General features: G+C 37.2%; 1 protein-coding gene across 1 annotated transcript in view; it reads right to left on the reverse strand.

Moving 5' to 3' along the window:
* Positions 1-881: 881 nt before the first annotated feature.
* The window catches only part of PDZD8 (PDZ domain containing 8), a 52,990-nt gene continuing 32,961 nt past the window's right edge, over positions 882-20,910 (reverse strand). The window contains exons 4-5 of the mRNA XM_041415648.1: positions 6,471-6,633; positions 882-5,467 (exon numbers count right to left, since the gene is read on the reverse strand). Of these exons, the coding sequence (XP_041271582.1) occupies positions 3,270-5,467; positions 6,471-6,633 (2,361 nt within the window). The 3' untranslated portion in view covers positions 882-3,269. The remainder of the gene's footprint in view (positions 5,468-6,470; positions 6,634-20,910) is intronic.

Genomic DNA, 20,910 nt, shown 5'->3' on the forward strand with positions numbered 1-20,910 from the left:
TCAAACACAGCAACTCACATTTTTTTAAAAGCACAAAAAGGCTTTGTTCATGGCTTGGTTTTGAATGTCTGAGCACACCAAAACTAAGGAGGAGGCTGCATTAATCTGCAACATGAGTATGAGACCAAGGAGAGAGAAATGGACCACATTCCTTTTCTACAGCTGGTGCCACTTCATGGCTTGGTTTTGAATGTTTGAGCACACCAAAACTAAGGAGGAGGTTGCATTAATCTGCAACATGAGTATGAGGAGGAGACCAAGGAAAGAGAAATGGACCACATTCCTTTTCTACAGCTGGTGCCAGTTTCTGCTGGGCCTGAGGGAGCAGCATCTCCCCAGGGTTTGCTGACAGATCAGTGCAGTGCTGTGACTCCCTTCTCCTGCTCCACTCCTGCTCCATCAGAAGAGGAAGGTTAATCAAAAACCCCACAGACACTCATGTTTGTAATCTCTGTGCCACCTTTCTCTCCACTCCCAAATAAAAACTTAGCAGTTGTTTTGGATTTTTTAAGTAGTGAGTAGCCAAACCTTTTTTGGTGACTGTCAGGAAGACATTTTACTTGGAAAATATACAAAAATCCCCTTCTGTCCTAGAAAAATGTGGATTTTCCCTATTTTCTATATTTTGATCTCTGTCAATTCAGGTGTGATAAAGACACTTTATTCATTTGCTCCCACTATTTATTCCTCCTCTGCAGCTGCAAACTTCCACAGATGCTTTGTTTCAAATTTCTCAGCTCAAATTATCCAGTTATCGGTAGTTTTATATAATGCAAAATGTGTTTCTCCCCTGAAAATCCTTCCTTTAAGAGATGGCTTTAGATGATAAGCTACTGCAATAAAAGTATTTAAAAAACATTGACACAATGCAAGAAAGTTGATAATTTAGCAAAACTATTTTATTAAAGCTTATTCTCATGATAAAATAATAGCCAACAAAATCATATTAGGCAGGTCTTCTGCAAATGTGTGTAGCTGCCACCTATTCAGATATCATTAAGTCAAGATATTCTTGTTTTCTGTGGTATTCTTTATTTTCAGCTATTTACAGTCAAGCATGAAGCAAAGATTACATCAGGAATGTAGTATTACAATTTCCCCCTGGAGATTCACTGCTTATTGTAAATAATGCCAGATAGGAATTCATGTTTTCCTTCTTATCACTAAAATACAACTATTTTGCCCTTTTTCCATTCAGTATATTTAAAAATATTGCACTACATTTAATTTAACCTCTTACAATCATCATCATTAGCAACACTATGCGAGGAAAACGATACCCAGCTTTTCTTACCCACCGTGTTACAGGAGTCAATTTAAAACCATGAATGTGTGTTTTTGAAATCAGTAAATCAGTATTTGCATTGTTTTCACAGCTCCTTCATGTGCACCAGGGCTTAAATGAAGCACTTGGATATATTTGAAAACCTCTGTAGTAGTCTGTAAGAGCAAACACTGATGGCATTGAATGCAGATCACCACCAATGGTAAGCTGCTGAGAAAACGGAGTGGGGAAGTCTTAATATGCATCTCAAGCAAGTACAGGTTAAATAACTTTCAGACAAGAAGGGAAGCTCATTTTGTGCGATTATTTGCTAAAGCTTAATTTCAGAAGTGTGTCACATGCCTGTTTTAGCATGGATAGTTTTCCATACATCAACTAAGTAGTATCAACTGCCCAGAACTCACTAAAAAGTGCAAGTAGTTGAATGACTGGCAGTAACCATTTCGCTTAGAAGCACAAGCACACTGTCCCATGATGAAAACCACTGCTTCTTAATTTTGCCCATCACAAACTAAACCAAGAAGCAAATTTAAACGAGAGGTACATTACAGATGACCTCAAAAACTAAAGCAGTTATTTTTACCATCTCGAACTCCACTCCAACAAAGGCTTTTTTTTTTCTACTACCAGCAATACCAGTGATAATGATACGAGTACCTAGCACAGTACCTAAAAAAAGGATGATATTTTATACAAAATTTCTATACACAGAAGATGAAACAATGTCTACAGGAAATAAATAAGAATGATGGCCTTAGCCAGGTGATGCTAAGATCCACAGTTTACACATAGCACAAGACCAGACAGATCTTTTCAAAGCAGCTGGCTGAATTTCTTCCTCATCTCTACTGGACTCACAAATTGACTCAAATAAAACATGTTATATACACTATAAGACATTTTGCTGACAAAGGTGATCCTTCTGCTCAGACTCTATCTTCTGTCTGAGAAGCTGAATGCAACTCACCATGCTATGATTACTCAAAAGTGTTGAGAGAACATTAGTTACTTTGTATTTTGCACCTTAAGCTTTCCAAAATGATAGTCTGCAGCAAAATATTAATTTCTTTATATTACTTACACCATGATTACATGCTTTTTCACAGAAGGCAATGAAACCTCCAACTCTTGTGAAGAACAACTCTCCTTTATCAGGCTATCAGATAATACAACATCACAAACATATGACTTCGTTCTGGAAGGCAATGAGCCTTTTACCTTGAAAATATTCCCAATTAAATTATTATGAGATACCAGTTTATACTTTTGATATCTAACAATAGTCCAAAGTTCTAAGGAGGATTTTTTTTAGCATAGCATTACTATAATTCATGTTAAATACAAACTGCACAAAGTTCTTGTATTTAACAAAAACATGGAAAACAAATGATATGCAATGATAACTTCAGTAAGTATTAAGAACAGAGAAAATGAAAGACCTTTTGTTTGCTTTCATGATATGTTTGGCAAAAAATACACAACTACCTAGAAGACATACAATAAAACTGTGATCAACACTTAAAAGCCTGGCCCCTTGGTGACTTCTGAGTCAGTCATCAGCTTAGGCATGCAACAAGCTTATAATGTTTTCATCATACAATGGATACTAAACATTTTGAAAACCCTGCCTGTTTCCCATTGAAAACACTAGCTTAAAAAAAAAATACAGAGAGGGGAAGTGGGGTCAAGTAATGCATTAAGGAAACCACACACATTGATGTGAAATGGTAAGGTTACATAATTAGAAAAAATAAAAATAAGTTATTAAAAATAAATTTCCAATATAAACCCCAAAGTGTAGTTTTAACCAGCTACTTTAACAAAATGATGGTGCTGTAGCTGGAGAAGAACCACTATTAGCAATTAACTGTGGAGAAGCAGGACACGCACATTATACCAGTGTTTTAATTTAATTTGTGTGTGTTTGGAGTTAAGTGCAAAGTATTCTTTTAGTCCATTCCTTCAAAGACTAAATATGTAAATATCAGTAAATATCAGATTGAGGTGGATCAACTGGTTCTTCTGATATGATGTTCAATGTCGGAGCCTCTGTCAGACTGCCATCTTCGCTATCCACTTCTTCTGCTATACTGGGTTCCTCAAAATCTTTAGTCAGTTTTTTGGATTGCCTCTCTAAGAACATGTTCTCCAGGGACTCTAGATCCTCAATGCCTGCCCTGTAGTGGATCATCAGCAGCGTGAGGGCCTGCAGTCTCTCACCTGACTTGGCTAGTGCAGCAGAAATCAGGGCTTTTTTCCTCACGTCGGTCGTCTCTTTTTCTTCTTTAACCAGCGAATTATTGTTTTCCAGCTCTTGGTCTATTTCATTCTGCAGCTTATCCAACATGAACTCCAATTTCTGAAAGCGCTCCTCTGTGGGTAAACTCCTGTAGAGGTCGCGGCCGATTTCCTTCACAGCGATGAAGACGCTGTCATCCAGGCCGCCCTCCTTGCGGACCAGCTTGATGCCGGAGCCCGCGGCGCGCTTGGAGGGGCTGCTGGGCCCGCTCAGCTCGGTGTCGCTGCTCTCGTTGTCGGACGTGTTCGGGGTGTGCTTCGGCGAAGGCTCGGCCACGTCCGGGCCCTGCTCGGCCAGGCGGGGTTTGGGCACTTGCCGGAGGTTCAGCAGCCGCGTGCTCGTGTTGATGATGTGCCTGGTCAGTCCTGTAGTTCTGTTAGCAGACTTGGCCTCGGAATCAACCCGAAGGGATGCGGCTGCTGGAGCCTCCTGGCCCTCGGCTCTGCTGGCGCCCCCAGTTCGATCGAGCCGCTTTTCAGCTCCTACACAAAAGGGCATCTCAGTTAAACATTTCTCTTGACATTTTTTGTGGCAAACGTAAGCGCAGAACATGCACTGCGAAGCTGCTTTAGTCCACACCTTCTTTTTGCAGTAATCGCACCAAGTTGGATTCTGAAACTGAGTATCTTGAAAGTTATGCCTGTTCTCCGTGAGAACTTGTCCCATAAAAGGATCCTCTTTCTGAAGGGCACGAGCTTCTTCTTCTACGTGACTCTCTCTCTCTTTCTCCAGAAATACGCTCGAATCATCAACTTCACCTTCTTTTAAATATTTGAATTTTAAAGTTATGTCACCGTAACAAAATTTTTCATTGAAACCTTTATGGGTTGTCAAACTCCGCAGCGCCGTTCTGGTGACTGCTGCTTTAGGTGTAGGAGCACGCAGCTGAAATTTTCTAACAAATTCCATCGAGGACGTAGCTAGACAATCTAAAGCAATCTCTTCAAGTTTTATGCTTGCATATCCTAAGCAGATAAAACCACCTGCTTTGAAAGGGTCTCTGCACCACAGTGCAACATTAAGGTACTTATGGTATTTTTCTACTTCAAATAGACAGGAGGACGTTCTCGTCATCGGCCATCGGCCCTGACGGATCTTGTAAGGAATTTCTGGTGACTCCCACGTTCGATGATCATCACTATCTTTGCAACTACGTGCATTTTCTGTAAGTCCATCTTTTAATGTATCTTGCTTTGGTGCAGTTACTACTTTTGGTACTGCTGGGTCTTCTATCTGATCACTAACTTTAATTAGCTTCTCTGTAGATTTTTCTCCGTTACTTGCAGGTGGAGGTGGCCTCTCTGGTTTATCAGAACATACACTTGCCGTTTCTAACACAGTCTGGCTATCACTACTAGACAAAACAGGCTTAATTTGGGGCCTAGGTGGCACAGGAGGCTTAGTACTAGATCCTTGTGACTGTTTACCTGATGGCTGTGGTGCATCTGAAACCTCAACAGTTTTAGGTGTTGCCACTTTAGCCCCATCTTTTTGTTGCGTTTTGGATGCTGCCTGGTAGTTTCCTAAATGCAGTTTTCGGTTCAGGATGGGTGATATAGTTCCAAGAGGTTTAGCAGCAGCAAGAATTACTACCGACCGTTTGGGACTGGGAGATGTTGGCAGATCTTCCTTTTGGTCAGGTGTATCACAGGTTAAGTCTTCAAATTCTGAATCAAAATCTCTGCTATCAGTATCAGCTGCTAAACTATTCTGGTCATCTTCTGCCTGTGCCAAGAAAGCTGTGTCCTCCAATTGTCCAAATCCATCCTGCAGTGCTGAGCCATGCTGATTATACCCAACAGGCCTTTCATAAAAGACTAAAACTCTCTCCCCAGCTTGTCTAATCAGCTTCAATACTTGGACAGTTGATGTGATTTTAACACCTATTAAAAAAAAAAAAAAAGACAAACATTATTAAGTTCTAATTATGATAATAATCTAAGTGACCAAAAATAGTCAACAAACGCATTGTTGCTCAGTAACAAAGGAAGTCAATTATGACAGAAGAGCTTAATTGAAATGTAACAGATGGATTCTTTCCATTTTATTCATAAAAATATGAAGCTGGAAAAAATAATTACATAAACACTCCAGTTTGCTGCTCATAATAATACTATAAACTTACAAAGTAATGCTGATTTGATATGGAAACAATTTTAACCTTGCTTTTACTGTAAGTTTGGACTTTTCAGCAGTAGACATTTAACAAAGGACTCAAAAAAGATGGGTATCTTTAAACACAGTTATAACAGAAACAGGCTAAAATGAAAATACTTCCAATGTGTTAATGAAATATGGGCATAATGCTACATTATCAGTGTGGCTGGAGAGAGCTGAACCATCTTTCAGAGCCATTTGATGTACCTCCAAATTACAGCTAAAATATCTTAATGAGCACACAGTCCAAATACAGTCATGCAGGGGATCACATAAAAATTACTTTTCCTTTGTTCTAAAGCAATCATTCAAAGGAACTGAAAACCCTTTTAAATTACTGGAGTATTGCAATGGGGATTTATTTAGACAGTACCTAAGCAAAAGAACTCATTGCAGATTTTAAGCTCTGGTCTGTAAAACCTCTGTAAAAGGTTAAACTTCCTGCTAGCCCAGTCACATTAATGTTTTGGCTCGGTTTTTTATTCTTTTGTTAGTTTGTTTATTCTGTTTTTAATGTTGTTGCCAAATGTTTATTCAAGTTTCTTTTGCCTTTTACCTAAGAAGGAGTAAATAAATATGCAAGAAAATAAAACAAGCAAAGACCTTAAGTGACCATAAATACAAAAGTGTTAGTTTTAGAGTGCCAAGCACAACTGTAACTATTAAGAAAGGGAGATTGGCTGAACTGCATACACAACAAGACGACCCTCATTGTGAAATGTCACTCACTGCCAATTGCCAGCAGTCTGTCTCCTCTCTGTAGATCAGCAGCTGCAGCAGGTGAGTTTGGAGTCACAGTTTCGATGACAACGTGCCCTGCATCCTCCTCCTTGGACTGCACAAGGCGCAGCGTGAGCCCAACGCTTTGCAGATTCCCTTTCACAAGTTCTGCCTGCAGAGAAACAAGTCAAAAGTATCTCAGTAAAGCTGACTGCAAGGACTCATGGCTACTATCAATAATCTAAATAAAAATTAAATACAATTATACCATTTTAATATTAAAAACAAATTATTACTTTAAAAACGCATTAGGATATCCATTGACTTCACCTAATTCATTAACAGTCTGCTAACTAATTTTACACCTTTGGAGACATTCACAGAAAGTCCCAATCCTAAATAAAACACTACTATTAAACACAACCTCATTATCCATTTTATTAGGAGCACTGCACCATCAATCTAGGTGTCACTTTGAATGTATCTCATTTGTGTTATAAAACCTAACGCTATGAGCAGCTTTCCAGTAGTCTGTGCAAAAAGGTGTTTGGAGTGACAAAACTCTTACGTACTTACAGATTGCTTAAGTATACTTAGAACAACCCTCAATTAACAATAGCCTAAAAAGTTTCTTCAATGAGGCAAACCCTTTTCTCATATGTGTTGTGGGCAATGGTCTATAGCTAGCCAGAGTGGATCCCAACAGCCCGGCAGAAAATACAATATTTCACATACTTATCTTGAAAAAGAAATACAATTTAAATTTTAACTCAAATAAGCCCAAATACCTTTTTAAAAACAAACAAACAAAAAACCAAAAAAGGACAACTGAGGTGCAATCCCTGTAGCTGGTTTTCATATGACAGATCTAGGTAGGGATCAATTATTTACAGATCTCAGTGTCTGAGATCTTTGGCAACTCTTTTCCTAATAAAAGCAGTCCTTAATGAATTTAACAGTATCATTTTTTCCTCTAAAGCACATTCCTTTTAGACTATTTCAAATGACTGTCTACCACCATTCCATCAACAGATATTCTATTTGAAAGGAGAACTCATATGTTTCAGCTTCAAGGACAGAAATTTAATTTGTTTTTTTTTGATTCCCAAGAAGAGAGAGGCCGACAGTGTAGAAACCTCCACAGGAAATTTTATATTTGGTTTCAATTTACTGAGTTCAGGTAGACAGCCTTCTCCTCCAGCCTTCTGCATTTACTTTGTTGCTATTCAATTGTGGATGTTTGAACTGTCTGAAGCTGAGCCTCCTCTTTGGAGGATGTGCTCATTTACTCAGTTTGTGCAATGGCTTTCCACAGATGGAAGTGGATTACTTGGCTCAGTCCACGGCTCTCTCCTTGGCTGCATGGCTGTCACTCCTTTCCCATAATCCTAATAGCACTGCATCCTTGATTCTTTTTTAATTGTAGTTCAGTTCTTTACAGAAATAAAAATGCTGTGCAGCTCAGCAGTTTGCTATAGAACAGCACTGAGTATGAAGAAGCAGACTTGTGTTAACTTTCTAAGCTCTGTCACTATTTTCTGCGTTTCCCACAGGCACCTACTCTTTTTTCTCAAACTCCTATTGTTAGCATCCAGTAATGTATACAAGAATAACAAGACCAATATAAGCTTAATTGCAGTTCCAAGACTTTAAGGTTATTCCAGAATGAAACAAGTAAATAGTTGCCTACAGAAACAACCCTGATGGAGTTTTCAGATTGATTTTTGTTCATTTATTTGTTTAAATGCCATCCTCATTTACACCAAAACTACTGTTACATAATTAAATTTTAAAAAATTTAAACAATAAGCTACTAAGCGTTAAGAAACAAAGTATTAGAAATGTCTGTGGAAGAAGACAAACTTTTTTTAAAAAAATTGCTCTTCTGCTTTAGCCCTTTATTTATATGCACTATAGCTTTAAGCTAGCAATACACAAATGTTGCAATGTGCTGTATAGAAACAACATGAACAATTACTGCAATTTCAAACAACACTAATTGAATATTTTAACTGTCAAAAACAGTGAATTTGCTTTGGCAGCATGCAAAGCTGCAACAAAAACAACATCCAAAGATCACAATAATATAACTGCACATTCTTATCAAACAATGAGGAAACCATTATTTCTGAGCTTTACTTGGAGTCCAAGTACTAAAATCTCAGTTTTCCTATGATGGTTCCTTTGTAAGTATCACTCTAAGTGATTAAGCTCAAAAAATATTTCCAAATCATTGCGTTTGAATAGAAGAGGAACTATCATAATGAAGATCAGGAAGAAAACTCACATTTAAGGAATGCTGACAAACATGAAAATTACAAAAGGCTGAAAAACAAATTATAACCACTTTTCCTCCTAATTTCTGTTAGTGCACTGAAGTAGAAAGATGTTTAGTGAGAGAATTCCAGGAAACAAATTGATGCTTAGAACAGTGAAAAGAAAAAAGAAAAGCCCAACAAAAACCTCAAGATGGTTTTCCTTTTAACACCCTGTTGCTCTGGCCATTTAATTATACTCCTTTAGGAAGTCATCTATTTTGACTGTATATAGTTTCTTCTGAAATCTTACATTAGTTCTGTAGCTCAAAGCCCAGAACTCGAGCTCTTCAGCATGACAAGATGTTTGAGAGTCAAGGCCTGCCCAGGGTGCACCTCCTGTTAGCTTTGCATGGGAGCACAAGAGGACATTGCTGTGAGATGTTCTCAGCATGAGACAACTCTTGTCCACTCAGTCTCTGAGCAGAGCACAAAAGCAACCACCTACTGAAGGAAGGTGGCCACCACAACCCTGTCACAGGAGTTACCTCAGGCCAGCTCCTTTCTTCTACAGTTCGTGTTTTCTCATCCATTCTAAGAATGGCTCAAGGTGATAAGATTTCTCCAGAAAGTCACAAGTCTTGTCTGAAAGAGAATGTTAGGAGGAAGAGCTGGTGTTCAACATGTGACTTTTTGAAGAAAGGCAGGAATGACCTCTAACCACTATTGGTACTTGCAATCATGGCAAAGTGCACGATGACCAGGTATGAAGAAAGGGCACAACTAGACAGTAGAAAAGAATAAAAAAAGTTACCAAAAGCTCTTTTTTAAAGCACTTGTCAGTACAGACTCTGATGTTCTTGAGTTTCCTTTGAATCCAAGGACTCCTTTGAGCAGAACTACACAGAGGATGACTTAACAGCAAAAATATTCTGTAGTGCAAAAACTAGAAACTCTCGAGGTGATCCCCAGCATTTCACCCTTCCCTCCTCCTCCAGGGAGAGACCACATGAAAGAAATGAGGGACAGCTGGGACCCAAGATATGTAGGTATCTCTGAACATTTGGCTCCCATGCAGGGACACAGCCTGCAGATTACAACAAGTATGACTCACTGATGGCAAGGAGACTTCCCATATTCCAGCAGTATCTGATGGAAAGCTGTTTTTGGAAGGAGAGTTCCTTTGAACGTAACAAGCAAAGTTCATCTCAACTTTTTATTATCTTTGGCACAGTCACAAGCTTTCTCATGAAGTAAAGTGGTTTTATTTATCAACCCAAACCAGATGAATGGTTTCCTTCATTATTCTTTCTGGCACCTGCAAGAAACACCACCCTGTCTCAGACCAAGATGAATGCAGGTGAAGACTATTTGGAGCTCTCAAAAACCCCCCCACCCCAAAAAGTTCCTGCACAAACCCAAGCATCTTTGTATACCCAGCACAGCTACTTTATGCCTTTCTGTCTCCCCCTCAAATTAAGGCTTGATAATAAATGTGAAGAGCCAAAGACCTATTGGAACACTAATCACGAGGAGGATGAATTTCAGTTAAAGGACACAGAGGTTGGAAGAAAATTGCTAATAATGAAAGGACATTTATTATCAAGAAACCTTGCTGCAAGGGAGAAAAACTAACAGCTGCACCCAGGAGAAAGGGAAATTTGAACCAATTAGCTATATCATATTAAAGCAAGTTTATTTTAATTTGATCTAATTAATAGCTCTATTTTACTAGTTCCTGCAAACCTTAGTAGTTATTCAAATAAGGAGCAAGACAAAGCAGATATTAGTAATTCTTTGTCAGTGACAGGCATACATTCAATGTATTTTATATTGAAATAGTTAGAGCTAAACTGTATCACAGAGCTTAGAAAATTTATCTTAAAAAAAAAAAACAAACCAAACAATCCCCTGACTATTTATTAAATACTTGTTGACATTAAGATGCAACAAAACAGGAATGACTATCCTGAAGAGAAAAAAAAAAGGTAGTAATTTCCTTAGTGTTTTATTATTAAAAAATCCCCCAAACCCAGCAACAAAACAAGAAAACACAAGATGTCCATTAACTTTAGAATTAATAGAACATTTTGATGTGGAGCTGTGAACACTTGGCTTTTACAGGACAAAGTCCAGAAGCATCAATTCCACAGCACAACCCCACTGCCACTTTCAGTTCAATACTGGATGTGTGCTCTGGAAACACAATGCAGGAGAAAATCATCTTGTGTCTCACGGCCTTTCCTTGCCTCAGCCTTGCTGTTCTCAAAGCCCAGCACTGAATGTCAGTGAAAAGAAATTTTTCCAAACCTTTTCCAGCATACCAGCACTGAACTCCACAGCTCCACAGTGATTAATCACAAGTTTACAGCTTGCTAGTATCATTTAAATGGCCAAATATTTACACAAATGTCAAAACATGATGCAGTTTTAATCTTCAAAGGCTTCATGAAATTATCAGTCTGAAATAATTTACAAATACAATGGGATGATAAATAAACATCCCTTTTACAGGCAATAGAAAAATGTGATGCCATCTCATTTACTATTTATTCCAAAACTATATATGAAGTTAGATTATTATTTGATTCAGAGGTAAGAATGCCACCAGTAATACTGTAGTCTCATAAGCAGAATCTAAATTAACATTAGATACAGCACTTCCATTCAGAATTTCTAAGACAAGACATAATAAATCATGTCCATTAATAAACACAGAGATTACAACATCTAGCAAAGTGTGTATGACAATCTCTGACCAGCAGTGCAATATCGTACACCTAAACTTTAAAAACTATTAGATGCATACAAAAATAGAAAATAACAAAATTAAGCCACGGCAGGATAATTGGAGCATTAGACTTTTGCTTTTAAACCAAACTGCTTATTTTCACAAACTAAAAAGGAAATAGTTGTTTTTGTAAGCTTAACTTTACACTGTAAAATTATTTGTAATAGTCTAAATTTGCTTAACTATTTGTAAGCATTAACATCATAAGTCTTTACTAGAATTTAGTAAGCATGTCACAGTCTTTTGAATAATTCCTAAGAAAAGCTTCATCACCCAAGCACAAATAAGAAATCCTATTTTACTGACTTTACATCAACTAGAAAAATACTGTTTTTCCAAACTGTTCATATTCCCCATCAGGGGTATGTAACACACTCTGTGTAGCAGAAACTGAACCCATGTCAGTGCTGTATTATGAATAAAAATATTTCTTTTTGGCCGAACTATCAGAGGGGCCAAAGGGGATCTTAAGTATTCTTGCAAGGTATGGTCTAGTGCCTTTTGAGGAAAAAAAGTGAAAATTTCTGTGAATATGTCTGTAAAGTATTACATTCTCCCAGACAACCCCGCACGCCGAGAGGAGAGGAAGGAATATTTCATGTCAAAATTCCCCAAAACATTAAAGTCCAAAACTGGGAAACAGTTTCTTCTCTTCAGAAGACTTAGTTCTTTGTATTATTGAAAAAACGTTTTTGGCAAACATCCTTAAAACACTGACTTTAGTATTATTGCTTTTTTCAACCCTATTACGAATACAGTTATTATGTATGACCTGCACAGCAAAGAGGCTGTGAGATTATTTACAGGGGAGAGGAGGCACTGAAAGGAAAAGTGTATCGCCAGACCCACGATTTGCTCCTCAGAAACACTGGACACAAAGGAAATAAAATAATTTTCTTGTAATGTTCTGGGAGGATTTCAATCTATGGTTTAGAAAAGGAGTAGATGTTTTTCTTCTCCTTGTGACACAGCCCTGAAGCCTAAAGAGAGCTTGTAGCAGTGTAGCACAAGCCTTTTCCAGCCTTTTCCACGGGGCACGCTAACCCCAGACGCGTTCTGATGTAAACCTGGACTAAGGAATCCACAATGACAGAAATATTTTCATTTCCCAGGCACTGAGAAAGCTCCCAATTACACGAAGATAAATGTTTTCTGAGCAGTCAAGAGCTATCCCTCATGGGATAGCTGTTCATGGGATGCTTAAACAGCTCGGTAGTCATTAAAGTATGCCCTGATTATCAGTTCCATGCTGTACTCACATTGCACAGGTGCAATGATGCACACGTGTGGATGTGCCTCCATCTCCAGATTTAACCTGTCTATTTCCTTTAGTGCGTTCAGAAAAGTTCAAACACACTGACAGAAGGTTTAAATAAAAGAAAAAGCTGTAGTAATATTTATAGAAGAACTACACTATACAGTACAACAAACAGTGAAAAGGAAGGAAATAATCTCTGCAATCAAATTAAATCTAGATAGAAAATTGACTTAAGTTATTTTCCTCCCTACTAGAAAGAGGCATTAATTGCAAATCACTTATTAGAAAAAAACTCATGGTAATGTAATGTAAAAGAGAACACACTGGCTACTTAAAACATCAGTACACACTACAGCTAGAAGCAATATGCCATTTAAGAAACTAAAACATACTAGAAAACACATTTACAAACTTGAAAATTAATTTACTGATTTGTGATTTTTTTTCAAATAATTAATAGAAAACTGCTTCAATAAAAATCTGATTCCATTTTTCCCATAAACTGAATCTAAATAATAAAATCTAAAATTGCTACTGTTCCACAATTTGTATCAAAACTTCTATGACAATAACTAACATAGTCTTTCTGGCTATGTGATCGTTCCTCCACACCAGACATACACATCTTGAGTATCATTCAACTGGAAATTTAAATGTTTTTTTCTACCATTCCGAGGTTTACATTGATTCAGTTAATTTCAACAAACATTTTGATTTGTTCCCTCAGTTTTTCTTAATATTTTGACAAAACATATCAGACAAATATGTTGAATGAATATGCATTTCTTCTAGATATACAGAATGGTAGGTGAAATAACTAAATTTATTAGTACACTTAAACATTTAAATATATATATATATGTGTGTGTGTGTGAGTAGAACTTCCAAAAAGAAATCAAAAGGAAACTATCTGCTGCTTATAAAAAATTCCTGTTGAACAGCAATCCCAATTACAGTTTTTGCACAATTCCTTTTACAGTCATAACTGAGCAACTGCTATAAAGATATTCTTATGCCCATTTTGCCTGAAAGAAATAATTTGATAATATTATTAAAAACTCAACATGCAAAACCAAAATAAGTTTGAAAGAGCTACTAAAATGGACTTTTACCATAAGGAGATATCACCAATAAAAATAAAGTAACAACCACATTTTCATAACTTCTCTTTCTGTTCTGTGCCACTTATTTGATAGCTAAACCATTCCTTACTTGCACCCAAAATTCACTGGAGTGTTTGTTGTGGGTTTCTGGACCAGGCTGATCAAAATTTTAGACATATTCAAATTTTAGGCAGTTTTAATTAATTGGTTTTTGCTTAACCTGGTGTTCTCCTTTCCTCCACTGCAGCTCTTACTGTGTGCTGAAACCCCGTGAACCAGGAGGGTTTTTCTGTACTCAGCTGCCCTGAGCAGACTTCCACTTGCTTAACCCCCTAAAAACGTTAACTTTGCACACTGCTCTCCTTTCTCTCCAAAACCTCTGAACAATACACTCTGTCCTGAAAACAATTTTCATCAGTGAAACAAAGGAATCAGCCAACACTTGAAATCATCTTGAGACTAATTATTCACATACAATTGTTCTAGTACAAATATCAGAAAATATCTAGTGCAATATCAGAAAATAAGTTCTTCAGCTTCTTTCCTTTGATTCAACACTGCCCATTTTGTCATTTATGCATCTTTGACATATATTTGCATTCCATACCCTATCAGCTGGAGCAACTTTATAGGACTGGTTACACCTTGGTGTCTCCTTGTATGTTACTGAACAAATAGGCACCAACTGTTTTGTGGAATATTAGGAAAACCAGGTTTTTGATTACTACAAAACAATGAAAAAAGGGAAGTGGGATGTTCTACCTTTTACTGTTAATCTTTGCAGCCTTGTGAACTGTGCATGGGGAGACGCAACGGTCTCAGATGAACACGGCATTTTTCCTGTTTAGTTTGTTTTATTTTTAGGAAGAAGTGTACTTTTGGACAAAGGTCTTGATATTTTATTACTAGTCATCCTAAATAGCAAGCCAGTGGGGTTAATTTTCTGTTCTACATGATAACTCGTAAAACCCAAAAAATAAAAGTTTAAAAATATGACGATAATTTCGTTCTGAAATGAGTTACATGTTGGGCCAAGATCATATTTAAAATAGCAATTCATTAATGCCACAATATGGCAAATGTTGTGCACATGTCTAACTTCACCATCATAAACTACTTGTCTGAAAAGAAATGTGACAATTCATCGCAGGAAAATTAAACATCTGCATGTCTGCCTGATGAGCACTGAAAACTTTTTACATCAGCAAAATCCAGAACAGGCTTATTACTGAACAGAATGAGGAGCTGTATCTTACTTTCCCAAATACTTCTGACACATTGCAGGTACTCTTTGGCTAAGCTACTCCTAAAAAATTGCACCTTCCAATTGCATAGTGAAGCAGGTTACACGACATGTAAAAAGCAAACTGTTTAGCAATTATCATGAATTGCTGGGGCATTCTTACAGCAATTACAGGACTTGAATGGAGGAGATAAAGACAAGGCAGCAGAAAGCCTGCATTTAACTTTGAAGTGTCAAAAGTAGGTAAAATAAAGGCCTTCAGTTTTGGGTGGAGCTCTTCTTTGCAGAGCAATTTAGCACAAACACCAACATAGCTCGTGTTTGAGTGCTCTTACTCACTGACTTCCTTTTAGTCTTTAGTAAATCCAACTTTGATGATTTCCTTTGGCTCTGAAAAAATGAAAAAAAAATCTTTTTTTCCCCCTAATGTTATATAACCATATAAGCCTTTGATTGGAAAAAGGTTTCCTCCAATATTGCTTAAGCATTACTTGGTCATCATGTAAATATTTTGTGCAAAACTCAGGTAGTCTAATAAGAAATACTGAAATAATGTTACTTAGTTCATTAATAATATCATATGTGACATCAAACCAATAAAAACTTTACCTTGTTATGAACCATTGCATTGCAAATTACAGATAAAGGAGATTGATGAGGACCTGTGAGTTTATGCACTGTGAATACGTGCACATGGGACAGGGCAACCCAGGGGTTTGCTCATCTCTGAGATGGAAGCAAAAAACCTGAAAACATTCCAGTGTATGCATTAAAAGTAAACCCTCTAAACCACTAATTATTTATATGTATCTTGAAAGTATCTAATTAATGGTGATGTGACAGCTACTATTAATCTTCCTGCAATAAACTCAAAATATTGGACTATCAGGTGAAGTTCTTTATAATGGAACCAACAGACACAGTGAAGAGTTTTCTCCAGACAGAGAAACTGCTTGGCAATTTTCACTATCAGACCCAGCAGCATTAACTACCTGAATACTGACATGGATATTGCCATAAAAACTAAAAATATGAAAAATTATTATCCAGTGTGATTACAATAATATGCATTACAGATGCTAGTCTCCATGGAAACAAGATATACAATATAATTTAAATTCACTAAAAAGCAGTAACTCTTTGATTTCAATAACGGGCTTTAAAGTCACATTTTAAAGGGCTTAGAAGTTTTCTGACAGAAAAGCTACACTCACAAACAAAGAATTAAGACTGCAGGCAATACAAATTACATCTTATCAATAACACAGTCAAAGCAACAGGGACCTCACACGCACCTAGAAGCTCCATAATCATACAATTTGAAATATCATAGAACTTAAAACAGTTTGCTTTTTCTGCACTGCAGAAACACTATTTTCTTGGCAACTGGTACATTTCTCATCAACATTAATGGCTAGATGGCTATTAAAGCAAAGCACAAGCCTGAACAATATCCTGTGTAACCCACTGAGTGTTCAGACTCCCACATTCCCACTGAACTAGCTAAGCCCAAAGGAACTAAAGCAGATGTAGTAAAATGATTCGTGATCTTAACAGCTCTTCAGAGATTAAATAGAAGACCCATCTGTATCAAAATGAAGTTTCTGCTACATACAAGCCCCAACCCCACCCTTTGCCCAGTAGTAAAACCAGACCAACACTTTTCTGATATTCTGTTACCATGGCCAGAAGAAATGAGGATTTATATTTAACTTATTCTGAATAATTGCTGCGAGAAGGCCAAGGTTTTGTATATAATAATTTTTCTGTACCTAGAAAGGCAGCCAAACCACTCTGAGTTGTTTTCAATTAAATTCTGGACAAAACACTGCATTATAAACACACAACTACACAACCAGTAAAGGTTTCCACGACCATACATCTATTTCTGGTTATTTTGTTGAACACATCACATCAAATCAATTTATTTATGGTTATAGGGCACAAGTCACTGGCAGGCAGTGAAACAGCAGCTCAATGTCACAGCTAATTAGCAGCACCAAGACAACAGCACACCTAGAAACCAGATTTTCATTCTGTTACCGACGACCACCACTTATAAAAATTGCCACAACTATTAAACTGAAAATAACTTTACACAGTTCAGTCAAATACTGACAATTCATTTTGCAAAAAAAAAAATCAATACCCAGCTCTATCTCCTCTGCACTTGAAAAATAATCCAGATTATTTTTTAATATATATAAGGATCAGCTCCCAATAGATTCAAATAATGTTTTAGAAACAGAAGGTTAGCTGTAAATTGGGATGCACATACCAGCCAGCCTTGCAACCAAGCTTCTAAAAACGCTTCATGAAAAACCAAACATCTGAACTTTTCACAGAAGGGATCTTCGTCTGCAGCATTCTCTCCACACAACCAATGTGACCATAACTGCTTAATAAAAAGTAGGATTTCCTTTCCCCATAGTCAGCTATCTGAATGACAAGAAAGCAATTTGTGTAACTCCGTCTTCTCCAGGAAGCAATTTTAGACCTCTGTAACACTAAAGCACGTAAAAGAGCTAAAAAGAAATATTCTTCCAGAAACAACTTATTGAGGCTAAACCCAAAAAAAGATACAAGAGAAGCAGAACACTACCCATAGTGGAAGTTCATTCCTTTTGACCTTTTTCTTTCCCCAGAATCTTCTGGCTCAGGGAAGTAATAGATACCATTGCCTCATCTCCCTTTTGTAAGGTAAGTGAAAGAATGAATAGGAAATTATGTCAAGCTTAAAAACTTCTTTTCCTTCAGCACTCACTATAACTTCATACACTCTGGTTTTATGCTCTATTATTTTTAAATTAGCAACATATTCTATTGATAGATGGTGAAATATATATAAAAAATACCCACAGGATTTCATAAAGCAACATCTTTCTACTTCCTTTTCCCCCTTCTCTCTTCTGTCACCAGAAACCCAGCTTGCCTGGGACTGTGACCAATTACCCTTTCCAAAGAATTCAGAGTTGACTCATTAAATTGAAAATTGAACAAAGGATTAGTCAATACCGTACAAAGCTTGAGAAATAAATCTAACTTTAAAAAAAAGACATACCCAAAAGGTAGGAGTATTTCAGCTTACTTAATAACTTCAATGACCCTTATTATAAAAGAAAAAGAAAATTGCATCCAAGAAGTTGATGAAAACTCGTGAAGTAATTTGAATACTGGGTTCAGACCACGGTACTACACTGTTTTGATCATCACCATAAGGGCATTGGTGAAGCAGCCCAAAAAAGGCAATGTTCATAAATGGCACATTCAACACTAAGTATTCCAAAGTCTGAGGTTTCTCTTTTAAAGTGGTACTCGTAAAAATATTTCATTTAAAACCTACAGGCTTAAGACATTAGGACTCCATAGAAAAAAACAATGTGCAATGTGATGAATGATGAAATACCTCACAGTACAAAGAAGAGTAAACCCAACAAAATTCCCAACAGCAAAGCTTCAGGATACAAAATTACAAATTTAATCATCAGCTTGCTTCCAAGGTTATACAGCCACTTTCCTCCCACTAGAGTTCAGTATTTTTTATAACCTCTACAACAAAAAAAACCTACTGGTAAAATGATATTCAGTCAGGGTTTAGGAGGAAAAAATAAAGGGATAAAAAGACTGTGTATATAAAGATGGGAAGGGAAAGGAGATTAGAGATGGAAAAAAAAAATCAGATCTGGATTGGAGAACAAGTTACAGTTTGTAAATCCATGGCTGCACCGTGATGGTAAAACACTTCTAATTTTCCCATTCCCATGACCTCTGATTAATAAAACTTAATTCACATTACAAGAAACCAATGGATTTAACTTAAAATTGATCATTTTTGATTATTTGTGTACAGTGCTCCATTTCAGTAGAGCCATCCACACATACACTGCAATATATTGAGAAAGGAATTGCCTTTTTCACATGAAAAATAAAAAAACCGACAACTTGGGAGCTAAGAAAGCAAAACTATCAATGCTTAGTTTTTTTACTTAGAAGTTCTACCAAAACAAAATCATAATGAATAAACATGTGCATTCATCATGCACAGCTTGCCCTTCTTCATGAACTCCTGAAGCCCACAAAATCAGGCTGTGACTTACATACTTTCATACCATTTGATCAAGAACATTGCAAAGTAATTAAGCCTCGGGTAAATCTATACTGTTAAGTCAGAAAAACATCAAAATTAACTATAATTTAGATGCTTTCAGCAGAAACATAACTGTTTTTTTGCCATTTTCATATAAGGACACACTTCTAAATTGAAACAGTATTTTGCATAGAAAGCAGTCCAACGTTAAAAATGGCATGTAAGGATCAATCTGAATATAATGATAACATCATTAATATGAAATGTGAATAATTATTGAAATTACTGAGTTAATAATTATTGAAAGAGCAATGGTTTTATTACTCAGAGAGTGAAGTGCTTGCTACCATGGAGAATACCTGCTTTTTTTGCAGGCTGTCCTCCACGGCAGCTGCCAGAGCTGTGGTCACAGGGCAAACCCAGCCCTGATGGGGACAAGTGGAGGTAGTGGCAGCCTCACCCGTGCCCAAAGGTGAGTGGAGAGGGACAGGGTGGTCCCACAGCAGCACCCTGCACGCCCATGGCAGCAGGGCCCTCCTGGCAGCCAGGCTGCCCTGCTGGGGAGGTGTCCCTGAGCAGGGGCACCTGAGAGCCAACTCACCCCACAGAAACCCTGAGTTGTTCACCTGGGCTTGCTGCAGCTCTCTGCAAAGCACCCACCAGGTTTTATAACCCAACATCTTTTTACTTCCCTTTCCCGCTGCTCTCCTCCGCCACCACAAACCCAGCTTGCGTGGGACTGTGGCCAATCACCTTCCCCAAAGAATTCACAAGTCACTCATTTAATTGAAAACTGAACAAAGAATTTGTCAGCACCATACAATGCACGAGAAATAAATACAACTTTAAAAAAACTCACAAAAGTAGCAAAGCCCTGAGGACACAGGGCCAATGACACTAACGAGGACTAGAGCCAAGCTAGGCCACCTTCTTGGTTTGAATATCTGCCTGGGTAAACAACACTTTCCCAACAGAAATTTGGGTTATTTTACAAATAAGTGTGCTTTCTAAAAAAAAAAAAAAGGCATTCTACAGGTATACAGACACTCAGAAATATCAAAAAAGGAACATAGCTAAATAAATACAAAGATGAGACTTGACTTTTCCAATGAGCAATGAGACGCTTTGGAATGGATATCAAAGTTATGCCTGCAGATTTCAGTGACACTCAGTTGACATACAAACCTTAAAGCAGCATGGCTAAAATACGATTTTTTGAAATTCTTAAATAACAAAAAATTGCACTACTGACAATAACCAATTTTTAAAAAATCTATACACTAGATAAGACCCCATGCCAACATTCACCTTACAGAGTATTCAAGACAAATGGAAGCAATACTCAAAAAAGCTTGTCTGCATCTACAGTGCACATTTTGCATATCAGCCACACTCTCTCTCTTATAAGAGACATTGCTTTAAAGTATTTCTGATCAACTGATAGTTACTGGCTGCCTGCTCATTCAGCACTCTCAACTGCTATTCCTTCCTTAATAAATGTTAGGTAGAAATGCATGACACCTATAGATTCATAAAAAGAAGACTGTACACTTCAAGTTCATGACTTATTTGCAAAATTTTCACTTCTCAGTAACGACAAATTAACCAGTGCTCTCCTATTCTGGGTTTATGCTGCTGCCTCAAGAGAAATTCCACTTTAAAAAAATCAATCTGTTATATTGACAGTAGAAATTTATACTCCTGCACTTTGC

The sequence above is a fragment of the Onychostruthus taczanowskii genome, unplaced genomic scaffold, assembly GCF_017590055.1.
Source record: "Onychostruthus taczanowskii isolate IOZ18803 unplaced genomic scaffold, ASM1759005v1 scaffold5, whole genome shotgun sequence".
In the NCBI taxonomy this organism is placed as follows: Eukaryota; Metazoa; Chordata; class Aves; order Passeriformes; family Passeridae; genus Onychostruthus; species Onychostruthus taczanowskii.